At 44.5% G+C, this 15043-nt stretch overlaps 1 protein-coding gene across 1 annotated transcript in view; it reads right to left on the reverse strand.

Annotated features, from left to right (window-relative positions):
* The window catches only part of LOC127596509 (diacylglycerol kinase zeta-like), an 81025-nt gene that overhangs the window by 64277 nt on the left and 1705 nt on the right, over window positions 1-15043 (reverse strand). The window contains exon 2 of the mRNA XM_052059163.1: window positions 10391-10500. Coding sequence (XP_051915123.1) covers window positions 10391-10500 — 110 coding nt within the window. The remainder of the gene's footprint in view (window positions 1-10390; window positions 10501-15043) is intronic.

Below are 15043 nucleotides of genomic sequence, written 5' to 3' on the forward strand. Positions count from 1 at the left end.
AAAAGTGAAATAATATGGCAAAATCTGTCTGTCTGGCCCTGAGCCAAAAGTGTCAACAAGGCAATGAATTACAACTAATTGATGCATTCTGCAATGCTTGAAAAAGATGGCCATACAGTATGTTACTCTAAAACTATCCTCAATGCACACATTAGTGCACTCACACACACACACACACACACACACACACACACACACAAACGCACGAACGCACACCTGCTCACTTTCTCTTTCATCCATCGCCCACTAGCATTTCCATGACAAATAAAATGCCACTCAGAAGCCTGACACAATTTTCCAAGAGATCCTTTTAACACCCACCGCTGACCCATTTTCTCTGTTTCTCTCCGGTAAAGGACTATAACTGTGTGAATTTGTCATCAGTATATCAGTAACCCTGAACATGATCCATTAGTATTTTACGACAAAGTAGTGTTCTTGTCGTTTTTGACATTTTAAATACGAACGGACATTTCAAATCAAACCAAACCCAATCTTGTTCATATTTCACCTTTATACATTAAACATCAACATAAAGTGCTTTACCAGGATAAAAACAGGCAATACGAAAAGGCAGTATACAGGAACACAGCCCTTGCATCACTACCTATAAAAATACACACACACACACACACACACACACACACACACACACACACGTAACACATTCCATGACAGTGTCGAGAGACATGACAAGACACTGTGGCCCCAGGTGATGAAAACAATCTGTGGGAGCAACCGACACCCGAGAGGTGCCGTCGTCCACAACCACAGAGTATGCCGTCAAAGAGACCACACGGGCACACAATAGTCATTTCTCACAATGTAAAGAACCCTCCTGGTCCCCCGGGGTCCAGGAAGTCTACAGGATGGCATCTCCTCAAACACACCTCTCAGCGTGGAGGCTCCCATAATGCACCACTGGAGTTAGGACTAAAAGGTTTTGAACTCAAAGACTCAAAATAAAATCAACTACACACACAATGGATAATAATCCATCCATCCATCCATCCATCCATTTTCTGAACCGCTTAATCCTCACTAGGGTCGCGGGGGGTGCTGGAGGCTATCCCAGCCGTCTTCGGGCAGTAGGCGGGGGACACCCTGGATCGGTTGCCAGCCAATCGCAGGGCACACAGAGACGAACAACCATCCACGCTCACATTCACACCTAGGGACAATTTCGAGCGTCCAATCAGCCTACAATGCATGTTTTTGGAATGCGGGAGGAAACCGGAGCACCCGGAGAAAACCCACGCAGGCCCGGGGAGAACATGCAAACTCCACACAGGGAGGCCGGAGCTGGAATCGAACCCGGTACCTCTGCACGGTGAAGCCGACGTGCTAACCACTGGACTACCGGGCCGCCACAATGGATAATAAGAGGGGACAAAATAAAATAAAATGTAATGAAGTGGATAAATTGGTGAGTAGATAAAGGGCAAACGAGTGAAATAAATGGTTAAATGAATTAGTGAAGAGATGAAGAAATCAGTGAAAAGCTAAACTAAATAGATGAGTCTTGAGCCTCCTTTTAAAAATATCAGCAGTCTCTGCCATCCTGATGCCCGCTAGCAGGCTGTTCCAGAAGTTCAGGCCATATGATGGCTAAATGCAGCCTCTCCATAAATGTGGGGCAATATTTTTTGGGAACAATTAAAAGGTTGGTGCCCAGTGAGGGTTCATATGATAAAAGCATATCAGATCGATATGATGGCAAGGATGCGAGGGGATATTTTTAAAATGTATTTTGGAACATTTAATTTCCTGTTTAACCCTTGTGTGCTCCAAATTAAAAAGGCCTTAAGTTACGCGTTTTACAATTTTTGTAATGATGTATTTTGTGTTATACAAACATTCTTTTTTTTTTTTTTGAAACACTCAAAATGTTCAGAGGCATTTGTGCTATCCATACATATATAGTATTTATTAGTTCTTTGGGATTTTTTATTCTTTATTTTTTGCAAAAGGAAAAAAAAATTGTGTCTGGAGGTCCCAACCAAGCCCTACTAACAATCCCAACCGGACGTGTTCATGTAAAATGCGTTGGTTTGAAGCCTCCTGCAAAAAGGCAAACTCATTTGCGATCCTCTGGCGCCACCTAAAAGTTGCACAATTGGAATGACCTCAACCCAGCAATGTGGCATGTTTACGTCTGTCCAAGCGAAAACAAAGCGATTGACGTAAAAATCGCGTGAAATGCATGGATACACATTAGGTTTACGATGCATTCAAAAATATGAATTATAATGGGTCTCTATAGTGCAAAATATGTAAATTGTGAAGATTAAAGTATCAAAGCGTTTTTTTATTATTGCTGCAATGCCTGAGAATTATCAGCCGGTGACGCCATGAAATTTAGGCCATTTTAGAACCCCCCCCATAAGTTTCAGCTCTCTCGTGTTTTTCTGAATGCCTTTGCCTTTGATTCAAAGACATCATTTTAGATTTATCGCAAGCGGTGCACTACGAGGGTTAAAAAATGTCGTTAATGATGTCATCCAAGTACCATAATAGTCAAGTAATGTAACTTGAAGACTTGTAGTTACTTTTGGATTACTCTAATATCCAACGTGCTCATGAAGACAAAATTTTTAAAAATGTTTCTTCGATATATATTTGCATACAGTGGACTGGCCGGCCCCGCAAATCCATCGATAGATCGATCAATGATTCTCATCCAGTGTCCCACTGCTGGGGCACATTTGCGTCAGAGTTCTTGTGTTGCATGGCGGCACGGTGGAGGAGTGGTTAGCACATTGGCCTTACAGTGCAGAGGTGCAGGGTTCAATTCCAGCTCTGGCCTCCCTGTGTGGAGTTTGCATGTTTGCCTGGGTGGGTTTTCAAGACTCAAATTGGAAAAAATACTTTTTGAACACCAAATTTTTTACACAGAAAATAATTACAGTACATCTGAAACAAATGATTATAACAATATATTTGAGAGGAAAAAGCATGTTATTTTGCCCTCATTCAAATCTTAATCTCTGAACATTTAAAATAAATCGCACTAAATAAACAAATAAAATAGATCGCACTAAAATGCAATCACATTCGTATATGAATGGTGTCTGGTTTTTGAAATGTAAATTACATCATCTTCTTCTCAGCTGCCGGTTAATCTGGCCGAACTTTGACCCACTTTCTTTCCAGATTGTCGCTACGTTTCTCCATTTTCTGTTATCTCTTCTATTATTTTCTTCTCTTTTCTTTCTTACCGCTATTTTTTTTTCTTCTTCGTGCTACCGCTCCCCTCCGTGAGTTGCCACCTTACCGCGGTGGAGGAGTTCAAGCATCTTGGGGTCTTGTTCACGAGTGGGGGCAGGAGGGAGCGGGAGATCGACAGGCGGATCGGTGCAGCGTCTGCTGTGATGCGGACGTTGTATCGGTCTGTCGTGGTGAAGAAGGAGCTGAGCCAAAGGGCGAAGCTCTCAATTTACCGGTCGATCTACGTTCCAACCCTCATCTATGGTCACGAGCTATGGGTCGTGACCGAAAGAACGAGATCCCAGATACAAACGGCCGAAATGAGTTTGCTCCACAGGGTGTCCGGGCTCTAAGGTGAGAAGCTCGGTCATCCGGGAGGGGCTCAAAGTCGAATCGCTTCTCCTCCACATCGAGAGCAGCCAGATGAGGTGGCTTGGGCATCTGATTCGGATGCCTCCTGAGCGCCTCCCCGGTGAGGTGTTCCGGGCATGTCCCACCGGGAGGAGACCCCGACGAAGACCCAGGACACGCTGGAGAGACTATGTCACCCAGCTGGCCTGTGAACGTCTCGGGATCCCCCGGGGAGAGCTGGAAGAAGTAGCTAGGGAGAGGGAAGTCTGGGCTTCCCTGCTAATGCTGTTGCCCCCGCAAGCGGTAGATGATGGATGGATGGATCGTGCTACCGCTATTTTTATTTTTATTCTTCGTGACAGGGGTTCGCTTTAGCCTGGGGAGTCAAGTTCAGCATTCGCTTCAATGATATCTGGCGCCATCTAACGTCGTGAATGGGTATAACGTCTAGACCCCGAATATAAGACGACCCCCACTTTTTCAGTCTTATTGCAATGCAAAAAACACTGTCTTATATTCGGGCCAATACGGTACACACACACACACACACACACACACACACACGCACACACACACACACACACACGCACACACACATGGACCCATTCTGGGGACCTTTGGGGAAAAGCACATAGTACCCGTTTTGGACACTTTGGAGTTGATTTAGAGGGTGTCAAAGTGAGGACCGGCCAAAATGTCCTCACTTCGTCAAAATGTCCTCACTCTGTTGGTTAAAAACTCATGCCGGTCCTCACAATGTCGTGAGTACAAGAACACACACACACACTCATACACACACACACACACACACACATATATATGTGTGTGTTGTATAGTTTCACTGCATATTATTTGAAATTTGAAAGTGAATTAAAGAAAGATTCAAAGATGAAATGGTCACAAGGCAGAAGAGGAGACCAGAATGAGTTGCCACATTTTATTTTCTCTGTGGTTTTTTTTTCCCCTTCTCCATCCTTCTGGTACATGCTGTGGTGCTACGTTATACAACTTCCTGGCTCCAGGCAAGGCGTGCATTGTTCCTCCCCTCCCACTCCCTCAGCTGCTTGACAAATCAACGCTTGTCAATATTAATCGCGAGTATGATCACGCCTGAGGGAGCAATAGAAGCCTCTGAGCTTCAGAGCACTTCATTCGAGTTTAAACAATTAGAGAGCTTCAATAAAATAAACACGGACAAATTGCAAATGAGGTAAACTACTTTTTTAAAAAAATATATTTTAGAAGAAGAAATTACAATTAAAAACGGCATTAAAAAAAATTGTAGCTCCCTCATGACTACGAATCGTGTTTTACGACGCTCCACTGGGTCTCAGATTAATAATTCCTGGACATCGTACAATCATTTTAAAAGATTACATTTGTTTGAGCGATGTTATGCATATTAACAAATGTCCTGCACACGGTTATATTATTCTCCATATTTATAGTTCTCAATATTCAGCTTGTCTGATGAAGACGTGACTATGTTAATAGCACACTTGATCATTTTTGACATCTTTGACTTCTTTTGACTTTTAAAGTTCAATCGAACTACTGCGGATGCCGAGCAAGAGATATTTCATAAACTGACATTTTGGATCTATTATTATTGATCAAAATATCTTTGATAGCGACAGACATCACTGTCAATAATATTAAACTTCCCCTCTTTGCACCAAGTGTACAAAATATTCAATTTAATCAATCAATCAATCCATCTCCATCCATAATACAACTCTTGCATTTATAGTATTTCATTCGATTGTGACTTTGGTCACAACATTTTGGCTCGCCAAAGCATGGAACAAAATTGACAAATAAAATTAAAATTAAAATGTGTCCATGGGACAAACAACCACTTTCATTTCCTGAATGAATTTGTCGTAATTGCTCTCAGATGCGCTCTGGTTTATTTTGGACTTGATTGGAGACGGAGAAGTTGAAGTGATTAGAGAGGAACCATAAAGAAGGTAATTACACTGATTGGCCGAGTGTTAAACTGCATGTTGTCAACATTTTGGGATTTGGAGGAGATGATTCCATTTTGTTGCTCAAGAGTTACAGACGGCAAAATGTGTCGTTGGCTGAGAAGGTTCAGCGCTGACGGAATGTCAATCAAGAATGATATTATAGTAAGCCAATGCGACATTATGCACAGTTCTAACAATAACACCTAGCTGACTAATTGTTTTAAAAATTACACTTAAATATCCAATTATCGTGCCGGCGTGGGTTTTCTCCGGGTACTCCGGTTTCTTCCCACATTCCAAAAACATGCATGGCAGGTAAATGGAACACTTTAAATTGTCCCTGGGTGTTTTTGTGAGTGTGAATGTTTATTTTTTTTTGGTCTATCTGTGCCCTGCAAGCGGCTAGCGACCAGTTCAGGGTGTCCCCCGCCTACTGCCCGAAAACAGCTGGTATAGCCTCCAGCACCCACCGCCCTCCCCACCCCGCGACCCTTGTGAGGATAAAGCGGATCAGAAAATGGATGAATGGATATCCAATTAAAATGTATTGCGCGGTTAATAAAAATAATAGCAAACGTAAACGCAAATGTTTTCAGAACCACTGGTATTGACAAACAACCATTCATTCATTCATCTTCCGAACCGCTTCATCCTCACTAGGGTTGCAGGGGGTGCTGGAGCCTATCCCAGCTGTCTTCGGGCAGTAGGCGGGGGACACCCTGAATCGGTTGCCAGCCAATCGCAGGGCACACAGAGACAAACAACCATCCACGCCCACATTCAAACCTAGGGACAATTTAGAGCGTCCAATCAGCCTGCCACGCATATTTTTGGAATGTGGGAGGAAACCGGAGCACCCGGAGAAAACCCACGCAGGCCCGGGGAGAACATGCAAACTCCACACAGGGAGGCCGGAGCTGGAATCGAACCCGGTACCTCTGCACTGTGAAGCCGACGTGCTAACCACTGGACTACCGGGCCGCCCACCATTCATTCATTCATTCATTCATTCATTCATTCATTCCTTTTTCTATGCACAATCATTCACTCATCCTAACACGTATGTTTCTGGGATGTGGGAGGCAGCTGGAGTCCTTCGCAAGAACCCACACGAACAAAGCGAGAACACCCCCCCTGCCCCCCCCCCACACACACACACAGCAAGGTGGGAGCTGAACCCCACACCGCTGTGAACTGAGAGGCAGACGTGCCAAATCCACCGTGCTGCTGCTGCTGCTGCTTCGCGTTCATCTCGTCCGTTTCATTTGAAGCCGTGCATCCTTCAAAGTCCAGATCTAATTCTCGAGAATAAATGCATTAAATCCAGGAAGGCTTCATGTCTGGTTCTTGTTGACGTTTATTATCTCTAATAAAACAACACATGGCAGGCGCCGGCCTTCCTGAAACACGGCTTGACGCGCAAAACAAAGAACGAAATATAATACCGAAGTCCGCGACGATGCTCGAAAGGAATCATGAAGGGGAGGGAAAATATCACAGGAGGGCCGGATTTCAAAGTGAGACAACAAACGGCAACATCCAAGATTATTACTTCAGAGTCCCTTCTGACGTTTCTATTTTGAGAGCTCTAATTTCGCAATGGATACATTACGAATCAAACCTCGCCGGAGAGAGATGAAACGGATGCCAACAAAAAAAAAAAAACCACTGACACTTACATAACTCCGTCGTGTCAGTATTAACAACAACCAGCTGGCCAGCCGTGACCCCCCCCCCACCCCCTCCCCGCTCCCTTCCCCGCACCACCTCTCATTCACACATATCCTGCCTTGCTGATTATTCTACCCTGGGGATGAGCGTAAGCTCTGCGCAACCGGAGAGGGGGGGAAGGAGGGTGCAATTCACTTTTGAACACCTCATGCAGGAGACGCCCCACGCGTTACATAACACGGCTCCGTCTATCTGCACCATTGAGAGATGCTCTAGCCAAGTGTGCCGTGTCATTGCACTTGACACATACTGGGCTCCTCATTGGAGTAATACAGCAAACTCCCACAAGTTGTGTTATTATTATTCATTCATTCATTCATCTTCCGAGCCGCTTCATCCTCACTAGGGTCGCGGGGGGTGCTGGAGCCTATCCCAGCTGTCTCCGGGCAGTAGGCGGGGGACACCCTGAATCGGTTGCCAGCCAATCGCAGGGCACACATAGACGAACAACCATCCGCACTCACACTCACACCTAGGGACAATTTAGAGTGTTCAATCAGCCTGCCATGCATGTTTTTGGAATGTGGGAGGAAACCGGAGCACCCGGAGAAAACCCACGCAGGCCCGGGGAGAACATGCAAACTCCACACAGGGAGGCCGGAGCTGGAATCGAACCCGGTACCTCTGCACTGTGAAGCCCACGTGCTAACCACTGGACTACCGGGCCGCCTTGTTATTATTATAATACATTTTATTTATATTATTTATTTATTAATAATACATTTTATTCACTGAGGCCACCTTTACATAGAGCAACAATTTTGTCTTTTTAGATCCTTTTTTTTTTTTTTTTGCCATGAGTTACAACAGGGCGGCCCGGTAGCCCAGTGGATAGCACGTCGGCTTCACAGTGCAGAGGTACCGGGTTTGATTCCAGCACCGGCCTCCCTGTGTGGAGTTTGCATGTTCTCACCCGGCCTGCGTGGGTTTTCTCCGGGTGCTCCGGTTTCCTCCCACATTCCAAAAACATGCGTGGCAGGCTGATTGAACACTCTAAATTGTCCCTAGGTGTGAGTGCGAATGGTTGTTCGTTTCTGTGTGCCCTGCGATTGGCTGGCAACCGATTCAGGGTGTCCCCCGCCTACTGCCCGAAGACGGCTGGGATAGGCTCCAGCACCCCCCGCGACCCTAGTGAGGATCAAGCGGCTCGGAAGATGAATGAATGAATGAATGAATGAGTTACAACAGTGGACTTCCATTGAACGTGAGAGCGTTAACACCATTTGAACGGATCAACACAAAGATAATCAGTTTCGGGGTTGACTGAACGCTGGCGCGTCTGGCTGCCGCTGCTCAACCCGTTCTATGTTTTATTATTTTTGTTCTTGATTGTAAAGTGTCCTTGGGTGTCTTGAAAGGCGCTTATAAATAAAATGTATTATTATTATTATTATCTTTATGTTGTTTTTTTTCTGTCAGTTGGTACGTCCCTCTGATTTTTCTTTGCTTCCCCTACTGCCCTGGTACATACCGTGCATCGGGATTTTTCCCAATCTTAAAAAGATTTGGAGAAAAAAAACCCCAGCCCATTTAAGAGTTTCGTCGTATTGTGTGTGGTTTGCTACGCTAAGAGCAGCACACACATCACATCCACCGCCGATGTTGAAACAAGTCCGAGGCAGAAATCTTGCAACATTACAGATAGTTGCCGATAAAACCTGACTGAGTCCGATAAGGACCAGAGGTGAGAGAGTTGAGTGGAAAATACCTCTTGCCATATAGGGGCCGCACTTATACAAAATAAATACATAAATAAATAATAGTCAATACAAAGTGCTGTACATGCAGCAAAAATAATTTGTACAACAACAACAACAACAAAAAAAAACAATAAATTAATAACAAAGACTGCGATTGGCTGGCGACCGATTCAGGGTGTCCCCCGCCTACTGCCCGAAGACAGCTGGGATAGGCTCCAGCACCCCCCGCGACCCTAGTGAGGATCAAGTGGCTCGGAAGATGAATGAATGAATAATAACAAAGACAGTAGAAGGCACAAAAACAGATTTTGCAAATCCGCAGGGTGCAACGTACAAGGGCCACTGGGACCAAACACCATCACTTCGGTCTTCTTTTCATTGAAATTCAAGAAGTTCAGTGCTATCCAGGTTTTGATTTCCTCCAGACTGGATAAAAGCGGACTCAGAAAAACAACATTGGCAAAGACACCCTTTGTTTTATTTAACAAGACTTCCTTGTTTGTTCGTCGGGGTGCTTTTTTTTTGATTGGCTACATTCCATTCACGCCACAGTTTGCGTCATCAAATGACTTGAGAGTACTTTTCAACACACACATGAAGATTTTTGGTTGGGGCACATTGAACGTTTTTGCAGTTTTTCTCAGTCACTTTGGTCCGTTTCTCAGGTGAGAACTGAAATTCTCAAAACGGGTTATTCAAGCTTTATATTACGGTGTCAGCTGTTTTTTTTTTTTTTTTTGGTACATCCGTGCAAATATCAGCCGTTTCCTACATGATCAAATGTGTATGTCAAAACTCATTCACTCCCCAAGACATATTTGTCCGTCTTTTCAAACTCCACACATTCAATCCCAGCGACTTATTTCTTTTTTTTCCATCACTTAAGGTAAAAAAAAGACTGAAAATTATATCGTAATGGATGAATTGTCTCACACCCCAATGTGTTTATTTTGGCATCAATTCATCGCGAGCTCTTTGCATGCAAAATGGTTGAACAGGATGTCATGTCAAGCATATTTTCACACATTTCCATTTGACATTTTTTTTCTCCCCAAGAGAAATGAGATTCATTGTGATGTGGATGAGGCCCAGAAACCAGAAGACCAGTTTTTTCTTTTTTTTCCAGTGCGCGATGCAACACTGTATTTTTCTCATGTTCAATGACACAGACTTGAAAGCTAAACTAGCTTAGCTATCCGCGCAAATTGTTTTGATTAATGCACTGACTGTTTTGCGAACTATCATGACCTAGAGATGTCATGACAATACTAAACGATACTGTTTGCGGAGGTTTACGGTGAGGTAATCCCAAATTTCCCCATCGTGGGACACGTTTTCTTATCTTATCTTATCTTATCATCACTTTCAGGTTGGACTGGTTGGCAAGGAAGCACATTCCACTTTCTCTTTTACTTTCAATTACTTCCTTACCTGTAAGACACCTGCTTCCGGAAAGTCAACTGCAGAAATTCGGCTTCCATCTGAGAGGCTGATCTCTTGTACTCCTTTTCCTGTATTCCTTCTTCTTCGAGTCCGGGCATCTATAACAATAAATAAGCCGGATTTGTTTTTTGTTTTTTTTAATTCCTCAACTGGGGCTTTTAGTGCTTAATCATTTCATGCACCCTGCAACCTGATAACATGCCACAGGTGTCAAACTCAAGGCCCGGGGGCTTATGGTAAAACAATTGCCAGAAAAACTGACCTATTCATGCCTACTCGCGCGGCCGATGGTCAGAGACTAGTTTTTTGGGGGGTCAGTGCACGGCGTCAGAACATCAAACATGTAACATTCATTCATTCATTCATTGATTCATCTTCCGAGCCGCTTGATCCTCACTAGGGTCGCGGTGGGTGCTGGAGCCTATCCCAGCTGTCTTCGGGCAGTAGGCGGGGGACACCCTGGATCAGTTGCCAGCCAATCGCAGGGCACACAGAGACGAACAACCATCCACGCTCGCATTCACACCTAGGGACAATTTAGAGTGTTCAATCAGCCTGCCACGCATGTTTTTGGAATGTGGGAGGAAACCGGAGCACCCGGAGAAAACCCACGCAGGCCCGGGGAGAACATGCAAACTCCACACAGGAGGCCGGAGCTGGAATCGAACCCGGTACCTCTGCACTGTGAAGCCGACGTGCTAACCACTGGACTACCGGGCCGCCCACATGTAACAGCCAATCAGAAATGCGCATGAGCTTTTACAAACACACACACACACACACACAAAATACATTCCAGGGTTTGAAGCTGAAGCGAGACGCACCCGCTTGCCACCAAGCTGTACAAATACAGCACATACAATATACATATACAGTTTTGTATTTTGCAACAATACAAAACGACATTTGCTTTCTTTGCAGCTGTGGTCGAGATCGTGAAACATGCAGTTGTCTTTTGCCAAAATGTGCACAAGAGAACCATTCATTCATCTCATTCATCTTCCGTACCGCTTGATCCTCACGAGGGTCGCGGGGGTTGCTGGAGCCTATCCCAGCTGTCTCCGGGCAGTAGGCGGGGGACACCCTGAATCGGTTGCCAGCCAATCACAGGGCACACAGAGACGAACAACCATCCGCGCTCACACTCACACCTAGGGACAATTTAGAGTGTTCAATCAGCCTGCCACGCATGTCTTTGGAATGTGGGAGGAAACCGGAGCACCCGGAGAAAACCCACGCAGGCCCGGGGAGAACATGCAAACTCCACACAGGGAGGCTGGAGCTGGAATCGAACCCGGTACCTCTGCACTGTGAAGCCGACGTGCTAACCACTGGACTACCGGGCCGCCACAAGAGAACCATATTATTATTATTATGAATGGGGCAAGGCAGTCTCTAAAAATAGATGCACTTTCTCTCATTTATTCTCACTCGTTTCCTCTTTGGTGGCAACACACTTCTTCGTTGACAATCATGCCGCATCATGTTTTGGATGAAAAGAATTAACCAATAATACAATACAGGCGGCAAGGTGCTCCAGTTTCCTCCAACATTCCAAAAACTTGCGTGGCAGGCTGATTGAACACTCTAAATTCCCCTTATGTGTGAATGTGAGCGTGGATGGTTGTTCATCTGTGTGTGCCCTGTGATTGGCTGGAGACAGGTTCAGGGTGTCCCCCAACCACTATCCAAAGAAAACTGGGATAGGCTCCAGCACGCCCAGCAACCCTTGTGAGGATGAAGCGGATCGGAAAATGGATGGATGGATGTATAATACAGTACAGCACACAATATATGGAGCCTCAAGTGGCAGTCATCGAATCAATCCTGTGTTCTTCCATCACGGTTTGGTTTGGGGCCGCCACAAAAAAGGACAAAATCCGACTTCAACGGACAGTTAGGACGGCAGAAAAAATCGTTGGCACCGCCCTACCCACTCTTGAGGACTTGCACACTGCAAGAATCAAGACAAGGGCACGGAAAATCCTCCTGGATCCCCCGCACCCTGTCCACCACCTTTTCCAGCCACTCCCCTCAGGCAGACGCTACAGATCCATGCGCACCAAATCCAGCAGACACTTAAACAGCTTCTTCCCTCTAGCCATTAACTCCTTAAACCAGGGGTGTCCAGACTTTTTGCCAAGGGGGCCAGATTTTATGTGGTAAAATGTCGGGGGGCCGACCTTGGCTGACATTCTTTACATTGAACAACAATATTGTTCAACAAATTTTAGTAAGCCAGTCTGTTTCACATTTCCATTTTTATTTTAATGTCAACAATCTTAAGAATTTCTTTTGGTTCATTTGAAACAGGAATTTGAAATATGACATATCAGTCAATATAAACACGGAGTGATGTCTTGTTAACTCGTGAGTGATGCCCTCTAGTGTCTAAATGCTATTACTCATTTAGTGAATGCTATTACTCATTTAGCCACTAGGGGGAAGCAGTACTCTATGAAACATCACTCACCAGTCTACGAGACCTCAGTCAATGCAACACGTGTTCCATTGCGCCCAACCTGCGGGCCAGACGGCACTGATTTTATGACGGGGGCCGAGGGCCGGATGAAATTCGACCGCGGGCCGGACTTTGGACATGCCTGCCTTAAACAGTCACTGACATAGTCACTCTTCTTGCACCACAAAATGGTACTACAAAACTACTGGTATACTCTAAAATGGTTCAATGATTTTCTTGTTTACGATGATACTAGTGCAGCGTGTTATACCGGAGACAAATTCCTTGTGTGTTCTACATACTTGGCCAATAAAGATGATTCTGATTCTGATTCTCAAAACCCAATAGAGAGTCTGAGTTTCCCAATGTAGCAAATCGATAGATGTGTCGGGCTCACTTGCTCAATGTGTGACTCTGCTTTTTTTTTCTCCCTGTGACGGACCGTTCCAGCCTGGTTGGGCCGTGTCACACGGTGTGCAGCGGACTAAAGGCACCATATATTAGTTAGGGAGTGGCTAGCGTTGTCCACCAACTGATTTGTTTGTAAAAAAGCAGCAGTGTGATGGCAGATTCCAGGAGACGTCTGACAGGCAGACGAGACTCCTTGTTGACTTGATGCTGGAGGTAGCAGAACGGTAAACGTCTCAAGATGATGCACAGAATAGTCTGGATCACTCTTGCCATTGATGGAAGTTAAGAGCTGATCTGTCACTAACCGCTATCGGGTCGACGTAAGGGACAGTAAGCGCTGAGCTGAAGATCAAAACTAATTTGCAGTACTGTATTGTATTCCAATACTCCAAAATGGCTTATAGGAAAGTAGTAATTGGTATTTTGTCGCAAAACTTTGACATACACGACAGCTCTATCTTTTTTTTTCAATTGTTCTGTTTTAATAGCAGCAGCTGCGATGTTAGCGATAGCAAAAAAAAAAAAAAAAGTACCGGTAAACCTAATGAGAGTCGTTGTAGAGATGAGCAGGTTGTGGCTTTTGTTCAATAATAATGCATTACCTTTGATGGGAAATTTTTCTTGACTAACCGAGCCAGTATCTCAGCTTCTATTCATATTTGTGGCCAGTACTGATCTACCTGGAAATGATGTTGCGGTGAGCACACAAACCACTACAGCTGTCTTAAGTATGAGTTTGAGGCGCACCAAACTCGATTAAAAGGACAGACTGGTTTCAGGACCCAAACTCGTACGGCAACATCAGAAAAACGCACAAATTAACGTCCAAAGTATTTGCTCTGGAATGTAAACCTCCTACAAAATAGGGTTACACCACATGTTACAGTGACAAAGACATGTGATAAGGCCAAACAACTCTCAAGCCTGTCCTAAATATAAAATGGCATTTTAGCTTGAGGTCTGTTCAGTTCTGGTTAGAATCGATTCATTTATTATTTTATTTATTCACTATTTAGTATTGAAATGCAACTAAGTGCATTTTTTTTTTTCAGGGTTAAAATATTCACATCATTTAAATGAACATAATGCATCTTATGACAAATAATGGTTTACGATTAAAATGTGATTAATCGAGATTAATTATTCTAATTAATCTTATTAATTTTATAGGGCGGCACGGTAGCCCAGTGGTTAGCACGTCGGCTTCACAGTGCAGAGGTACCGGGTTCGATTCCAGCTCCGGCCTCCCTGTGTGGAGTTTGCATGTTCTCCCCGGGCCTGCGTGGGTTTTCTCCGGGTGCTCCGGTTTCCTCCCACATTCCAAAAATATGCATGGCAGGCTGATTGAACACTCTGAATTGTCCCTAGGTGTGAATGTGAGCGTGGATGGTTGTTTGTCTCTGTGTGCCCTGCGATTGGCTGGCAACTGATTCAGGGTGTCCCCCGCCTACTGCCCGGAGACAGCTGGGATAGGCTCCAGCACCCCCCGCGACCCTAGTGAGGATCAAGCGGTTAGGAAAATGAATGAATGAATGAATGAATGAATGTATATATATGTGTGTGTATACCCTGTATATATATATATATATATACAGTATATAAATTTTTAATTGAGTCCCACCCTATTTTCTGTTGCTGATTACAAAAGAATGGAAAAAGCCACAAAGTAGTCTATGTTCTTGCTTCATATTATTAACAGATTAACATGAACGCATTTTCTCTGAGCCTTGAAATATCAGTCAAAATGCTCTACAAAAGGCTGCAAAGAT

Source organism: Hippocampus zosterae, chromosome 2 (genome assembly GCF_025434085.1).
Source record: "Hippocampus zosterae strain Florida chromosome 2, ASM2543408v3, whole genome shotgun sequence".
Taxonomy (NCBI): Eukaryota; Metazoa; Chordata; class Actinopteri; order Syngnathiformes; family Syngnathidae; genus Hippocampus; species Hippocampus zosterae.